Source organism: Castor canadensis, chromosome 8 (assembly GCF_047511655.1).
Source record: "Castor canadensis chromosome 8, mCasCan1.hap1v2, whole genome shotgun sequence".
In the NCBI taxonomy this organism is placed as follows: Eukaryota; Metazoa; Chordata; class Mammalia; order Rodentia; family Castoridae; genus Castor; species Castor canadensis.
In genome coordinates this window covers 151,273,459-151,297,927 of record NC_133393.1, presented here as the reverse complement: position 1 = coordinate 151,297,927, position 24,469 = coordinate 151,273,459, and the positions used below count along the sequence as shown (strand labels likewise).

Below are 24,469 nucleotides of genomic sequence, written 5' to 3'. Positions count from 1 at the left end.
CGCTACCTCCTGAGACAGGCACCACCAGGTGAGTGACTGAGCTGCGTCTGTCAGGGCCTTAAAGCTTCTTGTTTTGGAAAGTGGCTTTTATTGCTGGGCCAAGCTATAATTTGCCCTGCCAGGTCACTGAGGAATGCAGGAGGAAGAGCTGGGGACAGCACCACATTCTTGTGATTAGAGAGCAAAGGGGTGGTGAGTGTGTACATGTGAGTGTGTATGAGTGCAATGGGGGTCCTGTGGTCTGGGAGAAGTGAGGCCAGAGCAGAGAGGAGACCCTCTGGAACAAACCAGGTTCCTGGGGACTTCCAGATGTTCCTCCCCCACTAAAGTCTCAGAGTGGCCCCTGTCCTCCATTAGCACACACATGGCACTCAGCTCTGTCCCCTCACGTGCCTCTGCCATCTTCTAGAGTAGAGAATATGGGCAAGTGACATGAACATATCTGTTTAGCACAGAGTAGACCCTTGGCATGGTCTACTGAATCCAAGAGGACCCTAAGGGAGTAATGAATCTGTTATACACACACACACAGCCTGGGAGCCTCTGAGCAAAAGGGACCAGTCACCTAGAGAGAAGCCTGTGATTCCACATCACATCAGAAAGCCCTGGATTTGAATCTCAACCTCTGCTTTGTATGTGGACTTAGGACTCTGATCCTCCCGCCAAGAAGGCTGTTGAGGCCCAAGTGTAACACCTACTGCCTGTACTGTACGTGCCTAGGGCCAGGCTGGAGGAGGTCTCCACAAAGGGGCCTCTCTGCCTCCTTATTTCTTCTCCTTAGCCTCAGCTTGGAAAGAAACCTTTCCCTGGTGTCTCTTAGTACTACTGAGGCAGGCCGGAACTTTCAAAAGAAGTCTTATGAAAATAAGAAGGATGCCAGTTGCTGGTGGCTCACACCTATAATCCTAGCTACTCCGAAGGCAAAGATCAAGAGGATTGCAGTTCAAAGCCAGCCACAGGCAAATAGTTCGGGGGACCCTATCTCAAAAAAACCCTTCACGCAAAAGGGCTGGTGGAGTGGCCCTAAATTCAAACCCCAGTCTCAGCAAAAAAAAAAAAAAGTCTGGGTGGTTAGGAAGTGCAAGTCGTAGAGCACTTGAAGTGTAAGGCCTTGGGATTGATCTCTAGTGAAGATAAATAAATTAATAAATTTATTAAATTAAATAAGAAGGAGGTGAAAGTGAAAAGGGAAACAGCCAAGAAAAATTACAAATAGCTAATGAGAGTAGCTAAGTAAGATGCATTGAGGACTTCCTACCCGCCACCTCATAACAGCCCAGTGATTTATTCCTGTCATCTTTATGGTGAGGAAAGAAGGGACTCACCAGTTATTCAGTTGGTTAGAGGGGCATTTGGGCCCAAGACCATCCAATGGCACCACATATCCCTCCCCTTCCAGAACCTCCCAGAACAATGAAGTTTGACTGCTGATAGTTCTGCCTGTGAGAATTCTGCCCAGGCCTAGAGTTCTGACGTTATAGTCAGACTCTAAAGTTCTGTTCTGAGGACCAACAAAGGTCTTCCCCTCCTCCCCATTTTATTTATTTATTAGTGGGAATGGGGTGTGAACTCAGCTTCCTGCTTGCAAACCAGACCCTCTACTGCTCACACCCCAGTCCGTTTTTCTCTGGTTATTTGGGAAATGGGAGTCTCAAGAACTACTTGCCTGAGCTGGCCTTGATTCTCGATCTTCCTGATCTCAGCCTCCCAAGTAGCTGGGATTACAGGCGTCACTGGCACCCAGCTCCACCCCACTTTAAACTCTGTCTCCTTCCTTGTCCTCCTCTCCTCCAAAGACAATAGTTTTCCAAGTGCCCACAGAAAGAATAATAATTAAATAAATAAATAAATAAATAAAAGAAAAAAAAAAGTGCCGCAGAGGCACCACCTCACCTACTTCTAACAACTCTGGAGGAAGAAACTGGCTTCACTGTAACCTGACTTGGAAGGGATACAGTGACAGGACAGGGTCTGAGTCCTGATCTCTGGACCCATGTTTTTCAAACACATCCTTCCATAAGAAGGGCTGGGACCACAGTGAACACTGTGCTTCCCTGGTGTCACTTGGGCAATCGCCTCTCCCCTGTCAGTCTGTAGAACCCCTAGTCTATCTGGCGCATCAGAGCCGGTTTCAGGACCTGGACTGAAATATTAGAGCCCAGGCCAGCTCTCCTCCCAGTGGCCTTGAGCTGTTGGTGACTAAGCAGTGGATGCCATGGACCAGCAGAGGTGTGTGGTCGGTGAGGGTTTCTCTAAAGCTCCAAGTGACAGGAAAGAGCCAGTTTCTCCAGGATCTAGAGAGAACAATGGTGGGGAGAGACACTCAGGTGGACTTGAGCATCAGATGGCAGAGGAATAGAAAGCAGGCCGGTGTGGCGGATGGCGAGGGACGGGAGAGATGGGAAGTGAGACTGGAGGCCAGGAGGCAGGCCTCAAAGGCCAGTTCTGAGGAGGCTGAGGCCTGGTTCACTGTGGGCGAGGCCAAGGCCAGGGCCAAAGACCTGACCCCTCCCTTCGTGTCCAGTTTTTTTCCTCAGAGGCTCCTCTTGCCTGGCACCAGTGGACAGGTGCCAGGGCTGCCAGGCAGCCGGAGAGTTGTGAATGAAGGAGGCTGGGCTGCAGTTTGAAGTAGTGAGATGATTATCCCCACACGCCAAGAGGGCACAGCTGTTCATTCAGGAAATGAGCAGCAGAGGCAACACCCACCCACCCACCAGCAGCTGAGTAACAAAGAAATTGTCTGCTGGCAACCAGGGGCTCTGTGCAGAGGCTATTTTTGTGAAAAGCTGAGAATTCAACAGCTCATCTCCTCGAAAGCCTCTCTCACCCGCCATGGAGAAGCTGAAGAGCTGGGTTAGAACCCAATTGCCCCCAAATCCTGATGATTCTGCTGGAGTTACAATTTTCACTCCAACTATCAACTGTCAACCCACCAAAGGGAGCTGGGCCTGGTCTGATGATCTTTGTACACTAAGGTACAAAGATCCTTAATGTGCTGGTGCCACTTGATAGATGATGAGGAAGCTCAGGCAGGCACAGAAAAGTCAAGAAACTTGCCCAGCATCACTCAGCAAGTGCTAGAGCTGGGATTAGATTGCAGGGTTCACCTGAGCATGGTGGCACACACTTGTAATCTCACTTGGGAGACAGAGGTAGGAGGATCTTGAGTTCAAGGTCAGCCTGGGCTACATAGCAAGACTTTATCTTGGGGTGAGGGAAAAAAAAACCCAAAACCAAAAAAAATTCACAGGGCTTCATTACACTCTATTCTTTCTGCTATGCCACAGTGCCCTTGAAATGTTTTTTAACCCCCTGGGCACCCGATTCCTCTGCCATGGGACTCATCTCCAGCCTATACTAACATTTTGCACAGTAAATTAGGGTGGCCCTTCCTTCCTCTCCCCTTGTCCCCCGGTTTTCTGTGGTTCTGCCCACATCATTTGTGCTTCCATGCACACGTTCACAAATACTTATCACCTTTTGCTATGTGGTCTAGGCTGTGGACCGCTGTCTGAAAACAGCAGTGAACAAAGCAGATCTGCTCCTTAAGTTCACAAAGCTTACATCTCATCTACAGAGACACAGATAATACAAAATGCACAAGTAAGTGTATAATCACAAACCAGCAGGGTGAGGTGACAAAGCCTAGGAGGACTGAGTCCACTTGCTGAAATAGCCTTCTGAGGGAGGACCGCTCAGCCTCATATGCTGAGCCCTAAAAGGAAGAAGAGCCAATCTTATAAAAGGCAGGGGATAGGTGAACCCCCAGAGGCAGGGGAGAATCTACATGTTCAAGCAACCTAAGGCTTCAGATATGGCTACAGCAGGAGCTAGAACAAGGTCAAGGGCTGCAGTGTGTGGGATTTGGGGAGCTGGATGAAAGGCCTGCCTTTCATCTGAAACAAGAGGGCAAGGCCAGCAGCCTGGCAGGGCCTAATTCACTGGGGCTATCCTTGTCTAGGGTAGAGATTGACACAGGCTGGCAGAATGGCTCAAGGGGCAGAGTACCTGCCTAGCAAGCATGAGGCCTTGAGTTCTGAGGCCTTGAGTTCAAACCCCAGTACCACCCAAAAAAAAAAAAAAATTGACTCAGGTAGAAGGATGGGGAGCCTGGAGCAGGGGTCCTCAGCTATACTCCTAGGGCCAAGCTGCCCACAGGTCTGTGGATGCAATGCTCCTTTAGCAGCTGCTACTGGGATTCCTCCCGGTCACTGGGAGAGCTCTCTGTGATGTGGTGGGGGTCCCTGCCCACGACCAACCTCTGGGGCACTCTGCCCTGAGGGCCTGGGCTGAGCAGCTTGTCAGAACCCTGGCCACTCCAGAGCTAGGCTGGCTGACAACTATCTGTCCACCCACACACTCTCCTGACCCCTGGGTGGTGGGTGGCCCTTCCAAGGTCGAGGGCTCCCCTCTGTCCTCACCTGGGCACGGCCATCCTGGATGTCCTGGCCAGAGCACCCACCCACTCACTCACCATCACATTCCCCGTGTCTCCTTTCTCAGTAGCAGCATCTGGATTGGTCTCTGCATGTTTGTTTCCCATTGTTCCTGGGCTAGAGCCCGAGCCCGAGAGCAGGGTCCCATCCAAGGCCTGGGAACTTTTTTCAGCATTTTACTTCCAGCTCAAGTCAGAGCGGAGAGCAACCTCATGGGGAATTTGATTTAGTCTCTTCTAGAACTTTTACCAGCGGCATTGCAGCAGAGCCTTTGCCTCCATTAGAGGGTTTTGTTTTGTTTTATTTTGACACAGAGTCTTACTATGTAGACCAGGCTGGTCTCAAACTTGCCATACTCCTGCCTCAGGGTCCCAAGTGCTAGGATTTTAGGTGTGTACTACCATGCCCAGTTTGTTGAGACATTTTATTTATTTACTGGTGGTACTGGGGTTTGAACTCAGAGCTTCACACTTGCTAGGCAGGTGCTCTACCAATTGAGTCATACCTGCAGCCCTGTTGGGGCATTTTAAAAGTGCCCAAATGCAGACTGGCACAGTGGGGCATACCAGTAGTTCACTTACTTGGGGTACTGAGGTGACAGGTTCACTTGAGTTCAGGAGTTCAAGGCCAGTTTGGCAACCTAGCCAGACACTGTCTCAAAATTAAAAATATAGCTGGGTGCTGGTGGCTCACGCCTGTAATCCTAGCTACTCAAGAGGCAGAGATCAGGAAGATGGTGGTTCGAAGCCAACTTGGGCAAATAGTTTGAGAGACCCTATCTTGAAAATATACTTCACAAAAAAGGGCTGTGGAGTGGCTCAAGGTGCAGGCCCAGTCCTGCAAAAAAAAAAAAAAAAAGAATTAAAAATATAGCCAGATGTGGTGTAATACACCTATAATTAAAGCCCTGAAAGGATGAGACAGGAGGATTGTGAGTTCAAGGCCAGCCTGATTACTTAGCAAAGACTCTCAAGAAACCAATAAATACACAAGCAGACAAATAAATATTAAAGATAAATACATAAATAAATAAAAACACCCAAATGAGAATGGTTCCCGGTCTTGTTCAGATGGAAGTCAAGGGCATCATTCAGCTCCTCAGAGCTGATCCTTTGCTTGCCTAGAAAATTCTCTGAGGATCTCAGAATGGAAGCATCCAGAGTTATCCCAACACTTAGGAATTCTCCCTACTGTCACTGAAAATGTTTTTCTCTTTGCTTTGGTTGCTAGAATGCTCAAAGTCAAATTCTTCAGCAAGTGCTGGACTATGTCGTTCTCAAGGTAAATCTTTTCTTCCCTCAACTATTCAATCATCCAATAAAATTTTGTCCTAGGTTTGTTGTATACCTGGCTGGTTTATAGGTACTGAAGAATCAACAGTGAACAAAACTACAAAACCTCTGTCTTCATGGACTTGACAGTCATGGGAGGGAGGCAATAAACAATAATTACACTCTGCCATGTCAGAAGGCAGGCAATAAATGCTTGGGAGAACTATTAAAAAGGGAAGTGGGGATGGGGGAGGGTGGCTTGCAATTTAAAACAGGTCAGGGAGGTGTTGCTCAGGGGTAGAGTGCCTGTTGTGTGAGTGAGTGCCTGCTTTATTTATTTATTGTATTGGGGTTTGAACTCAGGACCTACACCTTGAGCTACTCCATCAGCCCTTTTTTTTGTGTTAGGTATTTTCGAGATAGGGTCTTGCAAACTATTTGCCCTGGCTGGCTTGAAACTGCAATCCTCCTGATCTCTGCCTCCTGAATAGCTAGGATTATGGGCGTGATATAATATAATGTCATTTTGCTGGGTGCTAGTGGCCCACACCTGTAATCCCAGCTACTTGGGAGGCAGAGATCAGAGAATTGTGGTTCAAGGCCAGCCTGGGCAAATACATCTTGAGACCCTATCTCCAAAATAACCTGAACAAAATGGACTGGAGTTCTGGCTCATGTGGTAGAGTGCTCAATTTGTGAGTAGGAAGTCCTGAGTTCAAATCTCAGTCTCAGCAAAGGAGGGAAAAACAAAAGGAAGTCAGGGAAAGCTTTGACCAGGCTCTTCTCTGAGGGAGATGGGGTCTTGCAGGGTCTGGAGAGGAAGATTGGGGGGTGTGTGTGTGTGTGTGTGCAGTAATGGGATGGTGGGATGGAACCTAGGGCTTCAGGCATACTAAGCATGTGTTCTACCACTGAGCTCCATCCCCCTCCAAGAATGAGAGTTTCTGACTGACCTGTTCACGTCTTGTTTCCCTGGCATCTGCGTTGGTTCCGGGTAGCAACATGGAGATCTGCATGGAGTAGCTCTGATAGCCCAGGTGATCGAGGAACAAGGTTTGAAGTCAGCCCTGGGAAGTAGTTTGCAAGACCCCATCTTAAAAGAACCCATCACAGAAAGGGCTGATTGTAGAGTAGCTCAAGGTGTAGGCCCTGAGTTCAAACCCCAATACCAAACACAAAACCAAAAAACACCTCAGGACTTCACACTTGCAAAGCTGGTGCTCTACCACTTGAGCTACACCTCCAGTCCATTTTGCTCCGGTTATTTTGGAGATGGGGTCTCTTAAACTGACAAGGCTGACTTCAAACCAAGATCCTCCCAATCTCAGTCTCCCAAGTAGCTACAATTACAGGCATGAGCCATGGGTGTCCAGCTCTACTATTTAATTTTTTTAGAGCCAGAGTCTCAAGCTGGCCTCAAACTCCTAGGTTCAAGTGACCCTCTCCAAGTTGCTAGGACTCCAGGTGCCTACCATTGTGCCAGGCTGCGTTCTTAGATTTAACAACATATTTCAAATGCCATTCTGTATTTTTATGGTGTCTCATTTTTTTATGGTTTCCTGTTTTTCTATTTTGTTTTCAGCCAGCACTCTACTGATGGTGTTTTTGGTTTTGGTTTTGTTTTCAAGACAGGGTCTTGATACATAGCCCAGGATGGCCTTGAACTCTTTTTTTTTTTTTTTTTTCAAGATAGCTGGTACGTTTTTATTGAGCCTTTCAGTTTACAACATGAGGTAAAAGGAAAAAGTTCTCCTTAACCAGTATTTTACACAGCTATGGTTAAATATTTTAAGACTTCAGGAACTTTTACGGGAATTATATTTCTTAAAAGTTGGTATCAAGTAAACAAATTTTAACTTAATTCCTTGAATTTGCCAGTTGACTCTTCCAATACCAATAGTAAGAAGCTCAGTTATATGTTTCAAGGCCAAGTTTTATCACTCTTGCTGTCTTTAAATATGAAGCAGTATTTCAATCAATACCCACTAATTCCACTTCAAAAATGAGTTTTGCATTTGGTGGATTTTGGCATCAGGCTGTCCTTTTTTTCCATAAGCCCATTCTGGTTCAATCTCTAGTCGAGCCTTTTCTCCTTTACTCATAGTTAAGAGTGCTTCATCCCATCCTCTGATAACTTTACCAACTCCAACCTTAAAACTTAAAGGCTTGGCATTTTTCTTCTTCTTTGAACTCGTTTGAATATTAGTATCAAAAACAGTACCATCCTGTAGTGTTCCTGTATACCAGCAATGAACAACATCTCCCTTTTTGGGAAAGTTGGTTTTATCTCCCTTGTTTAGAACAGATTTTGTATATTTTGGCGGGCCCTCATCCAGTGTCTCTTCAGATTTGGTTTCTTTGGGTTTATCTTCATTAAGCTTCACATTTTTCACTTGCTCAGACACTTTACTTATACTTTCAGTACCCTTGAAACGCTTACTTTCAAAAAAATGGTTATAGGCTGTAACCAAATGGTCCTTATTGGCTGTCTTGGCTACATTTTTAATGTTTCCTAATAATTTATGCTCTGCAAGAAACGAATCTGAACCGTGATCCTGCAGAAACTTGATAATGTCCTTCTTGGGCAGCTGCTCGCTGCGCAGCTGTTCTACGGTCCACGCCCGCCGTGGAACGGCGGCCGCCATCTTCCCCCGCTGCTGCTGCCTCACTCGGCCTTGAACTCTTGATCCTCCTGTTGCAGGCTCCCAAGCGCTGGAACTAACAGGTGTGCAATGCTCTGCCCAGCTATGGACAGTCCTTTAAGGCCAGTTCTATTATTATCCCTGTGCTTTTTGTATTTTTGTGGGGGTGGTACTGTTGCACTCAGGGCCTCCCACTGACCCTCAGGGCCTCCCACTGACCCTCGAGCTCTACCACTTGAGCCACTCCACCAGCCCTGTGATCCCCATTCTGCAGAGAGGCAATGTGGTGCCCACAGGACTGATGGCTTTGCCAGAAGTGCTCAGTTCCTGTGCTTGGTGGGGGAGCTCCATGCTGGACTCCATCGGCCTGATTAGATCCCAGCCCTAGTTCTCCCTCATTCCTTTACCCTCGACAACTGCAACCATGCCATCCTCTTGTCCCTTCAAATAACCCATATTTACAAGCCCTTGGCCATATGCCAGGCCCAGAGGATATGGAGGATCTAGATAGAGAAGTCCTCTGCTGTCACAGAGTCTGCAGCCTGTCATCTGTGTGCTTTTGTGAGTCACCTCAAATCTTCCATGGAGCAATATGGAGAATTAATAAAGAGGCCTGATCCGTTTTTACCAATGCATAAATCAATTTGCCAACAAATCATTGTTGTAGTCCTGTGAGTTGAATACCAGAAAAGAGGACTGGAAACCCGAAACACTGGACTCTTCAGTGCCCCCAGCCTGGTCCTCCTCCAGGTTCCCATCTGGTGAAAGGCTCACCAACTGGCTAGTGCCTGAAGCCCTCAGGCATTGGCTCTTCCCACCTCTGTCCCCAGGCCATCCATCCCCTCCACCCCATAGAGACCTCTCAACTGGTTCTCCATTGGCTGCCAGACTTGCCAAGCCTTCTCTTGCTGAGGCCATGTAATAACCTGCTCCCTAGTCTTTCTGTCTCTACCCAGCCCCTTCTCATCCTCTGCGTCACTTCCCTGTTTTGACCTTCTGAGGCATCCCTTTGTTTCCCCTAGGCCAGTGTCATGCAGCACAGTCCTATGGTTAGGGACATGGGCTTTGCAGCCTGAGTCCCAGCTCTGCCACTCAGTGCTTGTGTGACCTTGAATGACCTACTTTACCTCTCCTTGCCGTAAAGCAAAGTGAGATAATAAATGAGAATGAGATAAATCAAATAATGGTAATAGCTCTTACCTTATGCAGCTGCTGTAAGGATAAAAGTTATGGGTCTGGTGGCAAATACCTATAATCCCAGCATGGAGGAAGAGGAGGACAGCAGATCAGGAGTTGAGTTCTACATTATAAGACCTTGGTGGGACTGGGGTTTGAACTCAGAGGCCCTATCTTAAAAAAAAAAAAAAAGGTGCAGGTATGTGTGACTCAAGTGGTAGAACACTTGCAGGTCCTGAGTTCAATCCCCAGTACTGCAAAAAAAAACAAAAAACAAAAAAACAACCAACTAAACAAACAAAACACAGGTACAAAAAATGTACCAATGCAACCATTGTTTTTTTGTTTCTTTCAGTACAGCAGTTAATAAGTTACATGAGAGTCAGTCATGGTAGTGTTTTTCTATAGTCCCAGCTACTCAGGAGCCTAAGGCAGAAGGATGGAAGACTGAGAGTTCAAGGCCAGCCTAGGCTACATTGCGAGATCCTGTCTCAAAAAGCCATGGGCGGGCTGAAGGTATGGTTCAAGTGGCATAGCTCTATTTGCTGGGCACCAGGGGCTCACAACTCTTAATTCTAGCTACTCAGGAGGCAGAGATCAGGAGGATTGAGGTGTGAAAGCAGCCTGGGCAAATAGTTCATGAGACCCTATCTTGAAGAAACCCACACCAACAAGGGCTGGTGGAGTGGCTCAAGGCATAGGCCCTGAGTTCAAGCCACAGCACCGCAAAAAAAAAAAAAAGCAATGGAGTCGAATGTAGCTCAGTGGTAGAGCACATGCCTATCCCCAACATCACGCAAATAAGTAAACAACACAAATATTCAACACTTTATTATGAAACAGCCTTTGTGACAGATGGTTTGCTTGACTCTAGGCTAGTGTGAGTGTTCTGACACTCACATTTAAATTACGTTTAAGGTAGGCTAGACTAGCTAAGCTGTGATGTTTGGTAGGTTATCAGTATATAACCCACGATGAGTCAAGGAGCTCACATGTAAAGACGGAAACACTGCTTAACAAATGATAATGAGTTCAAAGAACGTTAATTGTTAGTATTATAATGATCGTAGCTTACCAGTTATCTCCTGGGTAAGTTAGAAGAAATACTTTTTTTAGTGTCTTTTTTTTTTTCTGTACTGGGGTTTGCACTTGGAGCATGGCACTTATTAGGCAGTTGCTCCACCAGCTAAGCCACACTCTCAGCCCTGAAATACTTCTTTCTTCAGGTGCTAGGGATAGAACCCAGTGCCTCATATATGCTAAGTATGCACTCTACCACTGAATTACCCTTCTCACCTCGCTGACACACCTTTAATTATCTGAGAGCACAAACTCTCCCATACCCTACCCTGACCACTGTGAGCTGAAACTGGGCCCACCTCAGTTTTTCTTCCCTCTTCAATCTCCAACCACTGAGTGAATGAATGAGTGAATGAAAAAGGCATCATATTTGAGTTCTGATGGATGAGTAGGAGTTTTCTGGGTAAAGAAGAAGTGACTAAAGCCGTATCATGATGCTGGAGGACAAAAGGGAGCCTGGAGTTCTGTCTAGACCTTTCTGTGTGGCAAAAAGAGATTCATTTAGGAAAGCCTTTTGTGACAGTGTGAAGGTCACTAGCAGGAGAAACTGAGTCCCAGCAGGATGTGTGACTAAACTCCAGGGGAACAATGAAAAGCCCTGAACTAAGGCAGCAGCAGTGGGAATGGAATAACAAGGGAACATTTGATAGATATTTGAGCCAGGTGTCCCAGCTACTCGGGAGTCTGAGGCAGGAGGATCAGGTCGCCTAGCAACCAGAAAACTCTAAGCCAAAGTTTAGCCACAGAAGCGGGAGGCCCCGCCCCTTCATCTCCATGCCCCGCCTCCTGCTCGCGCAGGAGCCTGTAGCCAGCCCCGCCCCGCGTCCGGGGGCGGGAAGAAGCTTCTTATTGGTCAGTTCTCCGGAAGCGACGATATTCAGAATCTCGCGCACAGACTTGGCTGGGGCTGCCGGGTCCGGATGCTGCGCGGTGCGTGGAGGTAGCGCGGGGTGTAAGCGTGCGGCTGGGCGGGGCGACGGGGGCTCTCACCCCGCGCGCTGGACTAAGAGGTTCTCCTGCCGTGTCTCGGTTTCCTCCCGTTACAGCAGCGGACCATGACCCTACTGCTCATTACTACTGCGGGCCTAAGTTGGCCGTGGTGGGTGGCGGGGGGTGCCTCAGCGATTGGGACGGGGCTGAGGGGACTCAGGGAACCCTAACACGTCTAGACCGCGGTGCGTGACATGCTCTCCTGTTCCCAGCACCCAGCGCTGGCCGGGATGTTCGTCCTCGTGGAGATGGTGGACACCGTGCGGATACCCCCGTGGCAGTTCGAGAGGAAGCTCAACGATTCCATTGCTGAGGAGCTGAACAAGAAGTTGGCCAACAAGGTACTGGGCTCACGGGCTGGCCGGGCATGCGTGGCACGCGAGGGCTCAGCACTGCAGGGACCCACCCCCCGCAGGCCTGGCCTTGGGCAAGTGGCTTAATGCCTCAGGACCCCCTTTCCTTCACCTCCAAGTGGGATGGAGGTAATTCTGACCTCACTAGGAGATTGGAGGGGACTACAAGAGAAAATGGGCCGTGTGTGGTGGTGCACCTCTGTAATCCCAGGAACTCAGAGGCTGAGGTAGGAGAATGGTGAGTTTGAGGCTAACCCTGGGTGACATAGTCAGACCCGGTCTCAAATAAAAGAAGCTGGAGATGTAGTTCAGTGGTGGAGCGTTTGTGTAGCACGTGTGAGGCCTTGAGTTCAGTGCTCTTGAGGGAGAAGGGAGAGAGGGAGGGAGGGACGGAGAGGGAAGAGAGAGAGAAGGGTAGGGGAGAGGCTTGCAATATAAATAGAAATGGGTTTGTAAAAGAAGTGCTAGATTCCACACTGCCAAGTTACTTTGTGATCTTGGCCAAATCATCCTTTCTGGGCCTCAGTTTCCCTTTGGGAAATGGAAATAACCATGCAGAGTTTTTCTAGGATGGACAGCTCTAGTAATAGGGAGTTTACTGTCAGGAGATTTAATCATTCATTCCTGCAACACATGTGTACACCTATGTACCATGCCTGTGGATGGGCCTCAGTACCAGCTCCCAAGAGGTCTCCCCACTGCCTTATGTGGTGACCCTCCCTGCTCAGTTACTCTGCGTTATAGCTCTCTTTCCTTCTTAGTGCTTACACTGTTTTTTTTTCTTGTTTATTTGTTTTTTCTTGTTTACTTGGCTACTCTCCATGAGATAGGCACCTTCTCTGTTTCCTTTGCAGTATTCCCAACCCTTAACCAGAGGCTGACAGAGAAGAGGTTGAATAATTGTCTGTTGATTGAATGAGTGAGACAAGGCTCTGCCATGTAGTGTGGTAAGGAAAGCAGATGTGACAGAGAGGGTCCCCCAGGTGAGTGTATGAGTTGAGGTAAATATTGTGAAGGACAGGCATTCACACCTGTGGACCAAAGGCACTTCAGCTGGGATGAGAGGAATAGATGGCTTTGTTGAGGAGCTGGCACTTGAGCACAGATCTGATGGTGAGGAGGAGCTAAGGAGAGGCTTCATTTTTGGGGTGGGAGTGAACTGGGTGTAGAGAAGAGCTTCACAGGCAAGAGAAATCTGCACTGTGGAAGGAGGGGCTGAAGCACCTACCAGGGCACCGAGGAGTCTACTGTGGCTTGGGCGCAGGGGGAGAGAGGAGGATGGGCCTCCAGTCATGTAGGGCTTCATAGTCAGGTATTGGGTTTTTTTTAAAGTTTTAACAAGAATTTATCTTAGTATAATAAGATAAAGTATGGACAAGGTCGGGGGAAAGAGAGGGCAACATTTCCTGTTCCCCACACGGGAAATGGGAGCAAAGGTATTGTTTTTTATCTATACAGTAGCAGGAGGTGATGGTGTAAGAAGATGCCAAGAAGAGGAAGACTAGCTAGCTTTAGACAGGAGACAGGTCCTTCAAAAGAAATTGAGGTCAAAGGAGAGGAGTTCACAGATCTAGGAGTTGTTAGTGGTGGAGAGAACTCAGAGTCCTCTATGAGTGGCTTCTGGTTACCTTGTGAGATAGATATAAGAGAGTCTTTGGGAGGAATGAGGTCTGAACATTGTAGAGAGAGGTGTGAAAATCCAAGAAGAGATGGTGGTGCCTTTGGATCCTGGGTACGGTGGAGACAAGACTTCCCATGTTTGAATCTCTGAATCCTTTGAGAGGAGTCCACCCAGAAGATGGCGTGGTTTCACAAAGGTGCTATCTCCTTTTACATCCAAAGTCAGCTGGTCTCTGAGTCCTCATTGCAGTGAGGTCTGCCCATAACTCCTAAGTTCTCTGTGTGTCTTGCTAATCCTTGAACAATTCCTGCAAGAACTATGGCTGGGGGTGACCTTGTTGGTGGCAGAAAAATTAACATGGAGTCGTTTGGAAAACGGTGGTGTGGGTTTAGGGGTGTGGGATGTTCATAGCCACCAGTATCAGGGCTGTGGCCATCTGTGGCTATGATCACATAGTCCCTGTGGCTGCCTCCATGTGTCTGAGATTGGAGCACGTTCAGTTTAGCTGTGAGTCCTGCACTCACTGGGTGTGAGCTTGAGGATGGACTTGGGAATGTTGGGAAGTATAGGTTTAACCCGGATTCCCACCCTGATCCTCACTGGTAACAACAGTAATCTTTACTTTTTATTTTTATTTTTTTGGCGGCACTGGGGTTTGTTTTGTTTGGATGGTACTGGGGTTTGAACTTAAGGTCTCACACTTGCTAGGTAGGCACTCTACCTCTTTAGCCACTCCACCAGCCTGGGGTTTGATTGAACTCGGAGCTTCACACTTGCCAGGCAGGCACACTTACTGCTTGAGCCACTCTGCCAACCCTTTTTGTGCTTGTTTTTTTTTTGAGATAGGGTCTTGTGAACCATTTGCCCAGAACTGGTTTCGAACCATGATCCTCTTGATCTCTGCCTTCTGAGTAGCTAGGATTACATGTATTTTGGGGTTTTTTTTTGAGATAAGGTCCTCCTAAGTTTGCCTATGCTGGTCTCAAACTAGAGATCCTCCTGCTTCTGACTCCTGAGTAGCTGGAATTACAGGTGTGCACCATCACACCCAGCAAGCTGTACGTCCTTCTGAGGTTCCCTGCCATGGTCACCTTCTGCAGAGTCCTGGCTCATGTTCATCTAGGAAAAAGGGATCCTCAGAACTTGCTTGTAGTTGTGAGGGTCTCAGGACAGATGGCCTAGGGTGCTGGGCCTTGGGATCACTATGTGTATACACGTATGTTGTAGGTCGTGTACAACGTGGGACTCTGCATCTGTCTGTTCGATATCACCAAGCTGGAGGATGCGTATGTGTTCCCAGGGGATGGTGCGTCACATACCAAAGGTGGGTACCTTCTTTTCCTTAGACATTGGATTTCTTGGGGCTCAATTTTCTGTAATTAAGAGGTAAGGCTGTAGAAATGCCTTTGGTGAGGTGGTGGGAGAACTGGTCTGGGGTTGGGAAACCTGGATCCCATTCCTGACCACCAGGAATTGATTCAGTGACAGTGGGCAGACACTTGCCTTCTCTGGGCCTTAGTTTCCTCATCTGTAAGACACAGGAAATGGACTTGGTGATTTTCATGGTCTCTCTAGCTCTGAGGCTGCTCCATGTCTGGGCCCCTTTGGGTTTTATCTGCTGCTGAGCTCTGTTCTTTGCTCAGCCCTCAGGTTGCTTACTCTTGTGGGGTGGGGAGACAGCCAGGACACGAAAAGACGAAGTGGAGGGCCATTGCAGTTAAAATTGTGGCCTCTGGTTTTGAATCCCAGCTCTGCCACTTACTAGCTATGTGTCTTGAGCTGGATATGTAACCTCTCTGTGTCTCTGGTTCCTTATGTGTGAAGTGCAGTTAGCAGTAGATTTCATATCCCAGGACTGCTGCAAGTGTGGAGTCAGTGCCTGTAAAGCTCCCAGGACAGGACGTTGGTGCTAGTTAGTACTCATCCATTTGGGTTGTGTCTGGATTCTGTTGGTCAGTTGGTGCTGGTCTTGTGCAATGGCTTGGACAGGACTACAGGGTCTAGAACGCCTTGCATTCTGGTGTTTGGCATACTGGTTGGTCCAGGGCTCCATCTTTCAGTAGGTCACACTGAGTTTGATTTCAGTGGTCCAAAGCTCAGTGCATAATCAGTTCTCCAGCCTTGCCCACATCCCATTGGCCACAGCAGGTCACATGACCCAGGCCAGGTTAAAGGATGGAGAAACAGACTCCACCTCTTTTTTTTTTTGAGGGACTGGGGTTTGAACTCAGGGCTTCACTCTTGCTAAGTGCAGTCTAATTGAAATGGGTGTGCGTCTGGGGATGGGAGGGTGAGTAGCAGAACCTGGAAGGAGGGAAGAGAAGCTGGGGCATTTTCAGAGCCAGGCTTCCAGGGGTGGGGTGGGGGAGGGCGTTCGCCACTCCTGCCTAGACTGAGATAGGGCCCTTTTTTTTCATACTGGGGTTTGAACTCAGGGCCTCGCTACACAGGCGCTCTATAACTTGAGCCACACCACCAGCTCTGGACAGGGCCCTTGGAGAGGGTCCAGGGCTCAACAGAGTGCAGGTGTGCTGCCTTGTTATTCCCTGGGCACTGGGTAGAAACACTGTCAGCCTCCAGGGGTGGGATCAGCCTAGGAAGGGCGAGAGAGGTGACAAGTTTTAAGAAGGTGCCTTGTGACACTCATATAAGCCCACAGCTGAGGAGCACTGTGCTAGTGCATGCTGGTCAGCCTTTTGGCCCAGGGATGTCTGAGCATTCCAGAACATGCTGTGAGACTGCCTGGGGTCTGTCCAAACATCCAGAGACTTAATTAGTTCACATGGGTATTATTGTGCTCTGCAGAGATCCCTAGGAAACAGGCTGTCTTTGTGTGAACCAGGGTCATTTTCATGAGCAGAAAAATAAGGCTGTGGTGTGGAAACAGCCACGAGGGCCTCTGTTCACAGTGAAGGGTGCCAAGCTGAGCTCCTGCTTTGCACTTGGAAGAGGGCAGGGCTTCTGTTCACAGAGAGGGGTACTGAGCTGAGCCTGGTTCTACATTTGGAAGGGAGCTTGGTTGTCCAGGAGACAAGTGGTAATAGCTACCAGAACTTAAGGAAAAACAGAGAAGAATTAAGCTTGAGGAAATTCAGCCCATTTGGTTGCTTGTTTCTGGCACTCAGTATAAGATCTCCATTATTGGCTTTTATTATCCCCACCCTGGGTCTCCTGTTTTGTTGGGATGAGGTGTGTCATGCTGAACACTGGATTAAGCACATCTCATGGACCTAAATTTGAAGTCTGGCTCTGGCCCCCTAGCCGAGGGCCTTGGGCAGGTAACTCCTCATTTTCCTCATCTGCATAGTGGGTTAACAGTTGCAACTGTGAAACTCCTCATGTCCGTTGAATCCCGTGCAGGTTGAGTTGTTATCCTGTGGGAGACTCAAGTTGCTGTGCTGCTCCAAGGCTGACCCATGACCCCAGACACGCTTCCATCACCCCTCCCAGGGCTGTAGTAGAGCAAGAGCTGAACAAGAGGCTTAGAGCCCAGGACTTGTCAGGCCTCACCTTTGCTTAGAGGAATCCATTTGCCAGTTGCCACCACCCTGTCACCCAGGACAGGTTGCTTTACCTCTCTGAGACTCAGTTTCCCTATCTGTACAAGCAGTGCAATCACAGCACCCACCTCACTAAATGTCGGGAGGAGTACAAGAACAGACCCATCCTTAAAAATTCCTGTCATATTTTCTTATAGGACGTCAGATCAGCCTTTGCTATTTGGGACCCTGACCCATGCTAGCTTGGTAATATTCCTAGATACCCAGACTGCTTTTATCTGGGGCCCTACAGGCCTGAACCAGGCCACCCCTCTTGCCCTGCTCCCACTGTCCCAGGTTCGGGTAGGGGCCCTACTCAGCTGTAGAGCAGCCTGCCACCATTTGCTTCCCCCATTGTTCTAAAAAAAAAAAAAAAATATATATATATATATATATGTATAAAGTAAAATTTACTAACTTAACCATTTTTAAGTGTACAGTTCAGTGGCATTAAATATATTCATGTTGTCATGTTACCATCACCACCATCCATTTCCAGAACTTTCTCATCTTCTGAAACGGAAACTCCATAACTCCTGGGCTGGAGGTGTAACTCAGTGGTAGAGCTCCTGCCTTACCATGTGAGGCCCTGAGTTCCATCTCCAGTGCCACAATAAAAAAGGAAATACGCATGGCGCCGGTGTAATCCTAGCTACTTGAGAGGCTGAGGTTGGGAGGAGGATCATGATTCAGTCGCAGCCCAGGCAAATAGTTCAAGAGAACACAACTTTGAAATAACAAAAGCAAAAATGAACTCAAGGAGTGGCTCAAGTGGTAGAGCAACTGCTTTGCAAGCGTGAAGTCCTGAGATCAAACCCTGGTCTCACCAAAAAAAAAAAAAAAAAAGGACACACAGGTCATTCTTGATCTCCCTTTCTGAGATAACCCACTTTCACTCTTGCACCCTTGAAAGTGTCTATTTTAATAAGCTTTATTTAAAAAAAAGGAACACAACATTTCTCAGTGAACACCTCCCAGCCTCTGCAAACTCCATTCTACTTTCTGGCTTTGTGAACTTGACCACTCTAGTGCCTGGTATGAAGGGAATTGTAGGGTATTTTCCTTTTTGTAGACTCTTAATACATCCCAAGGCAACTTTATCCTGGAACAGATTTTGCTCAAAACAAATTCTCCTCTCTCTTTGTGGTGCTGTATACTGCTAAGGATGGAACCCAGGGCTTCATGCATGCTAGGCGAATGCAGTACCCCCGACTCTCTTCCTTTTTAGACTGACTGATATTCTGGTGTGTATGTGCACATTTTGTTTATCCATTCATCTGTCAGTGGATATGAGGCTACCAAGACTTGCTTTGTGGTACTGGGTTTTGAACTCATGGCCTTACACTTGCTAGGCTTTTGTAGTGAGTATTTTCAAGATGAGGTCTTGAAAACTATTTGCCCAGCTGATCTTGAACCATGATCCTCCTGACCTCTACCTTGAGTAGCTAGGATTATATGTGGGAACCAATAGCACCTGGGCAGTGCTTGGGAAGGGGTTACCAGGAGATTGGGCATCTTTAAGGTGGCTCAGATGTTTGCCTCCTCCTTTCCTCATGCCTTCCTGCCTGATGGAGCACAGGGAAGCAGGTTGTGAGGGACTGGGAGGGGTGGACCCTGCTGTCCTGGACAGGCTGCTGGCAGACTAGGCAGCTGAAGAGGCCCTGGTGGAAGCCTGTGCTTGAGGGGGAAGCCTGTCTGAGGGAGGCAGGGTTCATCCTAGTGGCCCTGTCTGGGGAGGGACTTGGAGACTCCCTGTGGCAGAATGGGTCAAGACAGCAGTATGGCTGGGAGCAGGTCACCAGCCTCAGCTGCCTCTTCCTTATGGTGGGAACATGACATCTGGCACAGGCAGTCATCGAACAGCAGGGGCAGGCTTCCTGTCGACTCTGAAGCATTAAGCACGGGCAGGAATGGTTAGGTGACACGCGTGGCTTTTGTTAGGGCCTGGGGTCAGAGTCTTCAGTGGGCATAAACCTTAGCTGGTGCTTTCCTTAAGGTCAGGTGAACGGAGATCACCTAGGGCAGGGCCTGAGGACCCATATAGACATTTTGATGGCTGTCCCATCTTCCCCCCCAGGTTTCAGGGCATTCTTAGCATCCAGGTCAGAGCTGTGCCTGGGGCAAACTTTGGCAGGCAGCAGGAGACAGGAACTTGTTTCCAAATCTGATTCCAGTTGTCTGTTGCTTCTGCCATTTTAGAATTTAAAGGAAAGCCTGGAGGAAGGTTGGATTTGACTTTGGAGTCATCAGCGAGCCAGAGTCTGAGCTCAAGAGTCAGGTGGATTTGGAAACCAGCCCTCAGTTCCAGGGCAGCTGCTGCTGATCCCTTATGGCACCAAGCTGTGACTTTGTCAGGATGGGGGAGGGCTTCTTGGGCTCAGCTGCTGGGTCTTGTCCCTCAGGGGGACTCACTGTGGACCACAGGGTCAGTGGGCCGGTGGTGAGGATGGGCATTGGAGACTAGGCTACCCAGTCTCTGCAGCCATCCTGAGTGCCTGTTTGTCACTGATGAGCTCTCTTCCTTTCCAGTCCACTTCCGTTATGTGGTATTCCACCCGTTCCTGGATGAGATTCTGATTGGGAAGATCAAGGGCTGCAGCCCAGAGGGAGTGCATGGTAAGGCAGCCTGGACTCCTCAGGCACGACCAGAGCATGGGGGCAGGGGGTTTGTGCTGTCCCCGTGGTTGGGAAAAGCTCAAGTGTCAGAGAAGCTGCCCAGCCTTGAGGCTGAGCTCAGGGTACTTGGCCCCCTCCTGCTTTCATGTATGGACCTCAGGGTGGGCGCTGAAGCTGGTGGAGGTGACTAGGGGTGCTCGGGGCCCTCAGTCCCTGTGTATGCAACGTTCACTTTAGGCCTGGGGTTTTGCCCAGGGCAGCTCAGGCCATGGGTAGGTAAGTAGAGGCATGGAGCCAAGGTGGGAAGGGCCAGATTTCCATGATAACACCTGGGCAGTGCTGGGGAAGGGGCTTGCCTGTGTATCCAGACCCCTTGTTTGTTTTGTTCTGTTTTTCTTTCTTCTACAGCACTGGGGTTTAAATTCAGTGCCTCATGTTTGCTAGGGAAGCGCTCTACCACTTGAGCCACGCCCCCAGCCCTCACCCCTTCTTTGGCTGTCCACTGGAGTCCTGTCCCATGCCATCACCTTCATTTCTTCTAGTCTCTCTAGGGTTCTTCGATGACATTCTCATCCCCCCAGAGTCACTGCAACAGCCTGCCAAGTTGTATCCTCCCAAGGTCAAAGTGGGTCACAGAGTTACTCAGGCTTCTCCCAGCCAAAGGTCCCCACTCCTGCAGTGGCCCTTGGATCCTGTGATCTGACATTCTTGGCCTCTGTGCCTGACCTTCTGGCAGCACATGTGCTCTGGAAGTGTCCACTCACCTGCTTCCACTCTGAGCACAGTGTCTATGGGCCTGGCTGGGTGGTACAGTAGAGCACTGCATACAGACAGCGCTGTGGTGCTCCATTCACTCCTGGTTCGCTGCAACTCCCTACAGGAGTTGTCTCAAAGATCCCTACACTCGGGCTGGCCTGTCCCCCCAACCTCCCTGGGGTGTAAAGCCTGTGTTGCTCTCTGAGAACCCCCTCTCCAGCCTTCACCTTGGTGACCAGGCTTGTCTGTTTTGATGGGGCTGTCACTAATCTGAGATTCTTCACTAGAGGAACCCCATCCTGTCATGACTATCCCTAGCAACCAGCAGAGGCCTGGCCGCAAAGGAGGCAGGGCCCAGTGGTGGGAGTGTCACTAGAGGGCAGTGTTGCTCCTTAGCGTGGTTCCTGGGTTGGATGTGGGGGGCGGGCTGTGTAGATGGGGGGAGGTGTCCTGGCTGGCTGGCCCAGCAACTCTGGTAGCTGGAATTTGTTAGCAAGTCTGGCCCAGCAGCCTATTTGGTCCTGCTCAGCAGGTGACCTCCTAATCCATCTCACCTGCTGATAACTGCAAGTCTTTGAGTTGCTTTCCTGTCAGATTTGCCACAAGTCTTGGATGAAGAAGGGGTGTGGTGTCATGTCCTAGCATGGACTGACTCTTCACTGTGGGGCAAGGACCTGTTTTGCCTGTGACTTCCCAGCCAGAGTGATCTCAACTTAGGGTTGGATTTTTCTGGGTAGGTACTTCAGATCGTCTTCCACTATAAATTGGTTGTGGCCTTGACTGTGGGCCAGCGATGAAGCAGAGCAGGTATGGGTATGGGAGTATGAGACAGAGGAAGGAGCGCATGACTTGTACATGGACACAGGCGAGGAGATCCGATTCCGGGTGGTGGACGAGAGCTTTGTGGACACGTCTCCCACAGGGCCAAGCTCAGCTGAGGCCACCTCTTCCAGTGAAGAGCTGCCAAAGAAGGAGGCTCCCTACACGCTTACGGTGAGACATCCTGATGGTGCAGCCGGGATCACTGGGTGGCAGAAAAGCCCTGTGTGCAGCGGTGGGGGCTACGTCCTTGAGATTCCACTCCTGGAACCCCTCTCTAGCAGGTCAGGTCCAGCTTTCTTGTGTGGCCTTTGCCTGTCACTTCTCCCTGCAGAGCCTGTTTCTGCAGGCTGAGGCCATGAGCTGACAAAACTGCCATGGATGTTGGGGAGGGTGAGTGGGAACCAATCACCTGCCTGCATGAGGGACAGTGCACATGCAGGATGGTAAGTCCACAAGGGGTGCCCCCCCCCCCTTTAGTACTGGGTTTCAACTCAGAACTTCACACTTGCTAGACAGGTGCTCTACTGCTTGAGCCATACCTCTAATCCTTTTTGCTCTGGTTATTTTGGAGATAGGGTCTTGCATTTTTGCCCAGGCTGGTCTGCACTGCAGTTGTATTGCGTTTCCTGCCATGGCTGGGATTATAGGCACATACCACCACACCCAGCTGAGAGTAAGGGGAAGTCTCCAGGAAAGAGTGGCCCTCAGAGTTGGGCCACTTCCTGGGCATATATTTGGAGTTTGGCTGTCATGGACACTGCACTATTTCTGGTGGGAGGGTAGACTTGAGAAGGGTACCTGACCTCCCACTAAGACCTTGGAGCCAGTAAACCAGTGCTTTTCTACAGGCCTAAGAAAGGTGGGGACCAGAAGGTCTGCACCCTATCTCCTCCAGTGTGACTTCCAGTTCCCCCAAAGTCTCATGGCTGTTGTGTGCCCCATCTGCCCTTTGCCTGTGCTGGGCGTGCCAGGTGCTAAATAGGATGGCCTCTTTATCTCCTGAGGTGGTCAAGTCCTGAGTGGCAATGAAACACCTCTTTTCCCTTTGCAGGGATCCATTAGCGAGCCTGGCCTGGGTCTTCTCTCCTGGTGGACCAGCAGCTAGCCCTGGGGTTCGACAATGACCCAGCCCTCTGGAGACCCCATCCCAGGTCTTGGGGAAGGTGGTGCAGCCAGCATTGAAGACAGTAGCTGAGCAGATAAGGAGAAATCTACTGCCTACAGCCGGAACATGTTTATCCCCTTCCACTACTATCCTGACCCTGCTCTTTCCAGAGCTGCCCCTGAAATCCTGCTCCAGTGGACTGTTTTGTTGTTTTTTCAGTGCTGGGGATGGCCTTTCACACTAGGCAAGCACTCTACCACTGAGCCACACCAGCAGTTCCAGTTCCGTCTCATCCTGTGGACTCTGATGTCAGCAGACATTAAATAAGCGATGACAGCATCAGCAAGGAAGGGGCCCCCTTGTCTCAACAGCCAATGTCACAACTAAGGTCACTGAATTGCCAAGCCAAGTCACTTGGAGATGACTTCCACTGACCCTCTGCACCCCCAGCATCTGGAAGAATAGGGTAGCTAATGAAATCAGCCAAACCAGCTCTCAATCTAGAAAGTGGAGGCTGTGGGTTTTGCTAACCCTAGATGGAAGCGTGGTGTTATCCCCCACAGTACAGCAAGAAGCCTGGGGTCCGCTGCCACACAGCTGAGGCTGAGGCTGCTAGTGATGCCCCAGATCTGTCTGGACAAGACACTTGTTCAGCAGGACTGCTGGATCCTCCTGTCCCTTCTATCCCCACTGGCACCAGGACACTTGTGCAGTATGTCTTATCCTCCATGGAGTCTTTCCAGCTCATTGGAGCCACCAATGTGACAGTGCTGGGTAGTGCCAACTAATGCTCCCTCAAGAGGAGGAGCCTGTTCTTCACCAGGGCCTACTGCTGAAGGGGCTCAGGATTGTATGCAGCATTCCCCAGTTGTGACCTTGGGCATATTTGCTTTCCAGGGTGGTCTCAACCTTAACACCGGCTTTGCCCACTCTCAGGGTGATTAGAAAGCTGCATGAGATCATGCCTGGCATGTTAGTGCCAGGAGGAGAAAAGGAAGAGAGGTAGTGATGGGGAGATCTTTTCTGCCATTCTCAGATCACCTTCACTGCGGTAACTGGTCCAGATGTGACTGTGGCTGGCCATGGGATCTCTGCTGCCCTTAGCTGAAAACACCCCTCTTGAACCCTGGATTTAACAATAAACAGTACAGATAACAACCACACACAAAGTCAAATAAATCTGGGTTTTTTTTGTTTTCTTTTTTGAGACAGGCAGGATCTTGTTAATGTAGTCCAGGCTGGCCTGTAACTCATGACCCTCCTGCCTCACCTTCCCAAGTGCTAAGATTATACACCACCATGCCCCAGTGGATTCTTATTTTTCTTGTAAGAACAAATGTTCTGTCAGCCACCAATGAAATCATCAGGCAGAATAAAAACTTTAGAGGGGAGTCTTGTCATCAAAAATAAATACAGTTGTATGGGACTGTTCAAGATCTGAAGCAAACTGTAAAGGAGAAGGCAGGGGCTGGGAGATTACTTTAAGAAGCCCCCACTATGGGTCCCTCCCACCCACCATGAGTGGGCTGAGGCTGGGGAGAGAGGGACACCATCTTGGAGCTGGAAGCCATGCTAGATGGACCAGATCTGACTGATGCATGAGGAACTGCACTTGTGACTGACACCAGCATGGGGTCCAGGCAGTATAGGACAGAGTGTGGCCTGCCCTTATTGCTGTAGCTCCTTCATCCTGTTGAGAGCGCTGCCCGCACGGAACCACTCAATTTGGGTCTCATTGAAGGTGTGGTTCAGGAGGATGGTCTCCTGGGTCCCGTTGGGGTGCTTGATGATGCATTTCAGTGGCTGCAAGGGGAGAGGCAGGTGTGAGTGGAAACTGGCAGGTGCTCTAGGATAGAGCCTTCATACTGTAGGAAGGCAGGCACTGCTCTCGGGAGACTTGGAAGCTGGATCTGGGGCTGGGTAATCACAGGCAGGGGACTCCTGGGGTCCAAGGGGTCACACTGGAAAGGGGCTGTTGGGCTGTAAGTGCCAAGTGTGAGACAATGCCTCAGAGTCTGGAGCCGGAGGGCCACCCTTACCTTTGGGAAGGTACTTCTCTTCC

At 49.4% G+C, this 24,469-nt stretch overlaps 2 protein-coding genes and 1 pseudogene across 7 annotated transcripts in view; 1 reads left to right on the top strand and 2 right to left on the bottom strand.

Annotated features, from left to right (window-relative positions):
* Positions 1-6: 6 nt before the first annotated feature.
* Positions 7-23,818, top strand: Polr3h (RNA polymerase III subunit H). Of its 6 annotated transcripts, none has more exons than XM_074084574.1 (7): positions 7-28; positions 11,808-11,936; positions 14,797-14,893; positions 19,638-19,724; positions 20,267-20,330; positions 21,272-21,473; positions 22,354-23,818. In XM_074084574.1, exons 2-7 carry the CDS (start codon positions 11,826-11,828, stop codon positions 22,405-22,407), a joined length of 615 nt encoding a protein of 204 aa, XP_073940675.1. In that variant the 5' UTR covers positions 7-28; positions 11,808-11,825; the 3' UTR covers positions 22,408-23,818. The 6 variants fall into 6 exon arrangements, with proteins under 6 accessions (XP_073940675.1, XP_073940670.1, XP_073940671.1 ...); XM_074084569.1 differs by lacking the exon at positions 7-28 and adding an exon at positions 11,461-11,535; XM_074084570.1 differs by lacking the exon at positions 7-28 and adding an exon at positions 11,481-11,545.
* Positions 7,398-8,393, bottom strand: LOC109689372 (peptidyl-prolyl cis-trans isomerase FKBP3 pseudogene; annotated as a pseudogene).
* Positions 23,578-24,469, bottom strand: part of Aco2 (aconitase 2) — a 43,649-nt gene continuing 42,757 nt past the window's right edge. Inside the window, exon 18 of the mRNA XM_020168166.2 lies at positions 23,578-24,210. Coding sequence (XP_020023755.1) covers positions 24,076-24,210 — 135 coding nt within the window. The 3' untranslated portion in view covers positions 23,578-24,075. The remainder of the gene's footprint in view (positions 24,211-24,469) is intronic.

Excerpts from the sequence above, each read along its gene's own strand:
- Polr3h (XM_074084574.1), top strand. The coding sequence starts at position 11,826 with ATGTTCGTCCTCGTGGAGATGGTGGACACCGTGCGGATACCCCCGTGG. Across the intron at positions 11,937-14,796 it reads ACAAGAAGTTGGCCAACAAG|GTCGTGTACAACGTGGGACT; the intron begins GTACTGGGCTCA and ends CGTATGTTGTAG. Across the intron at positions 21,474-22,353 it reads AGGCTCCCTACACGCTTACG|GGATCCATTAGCGAGCCTGG; the intron begins GTGAGACATCCT and ends TTCCCTTTGCAG.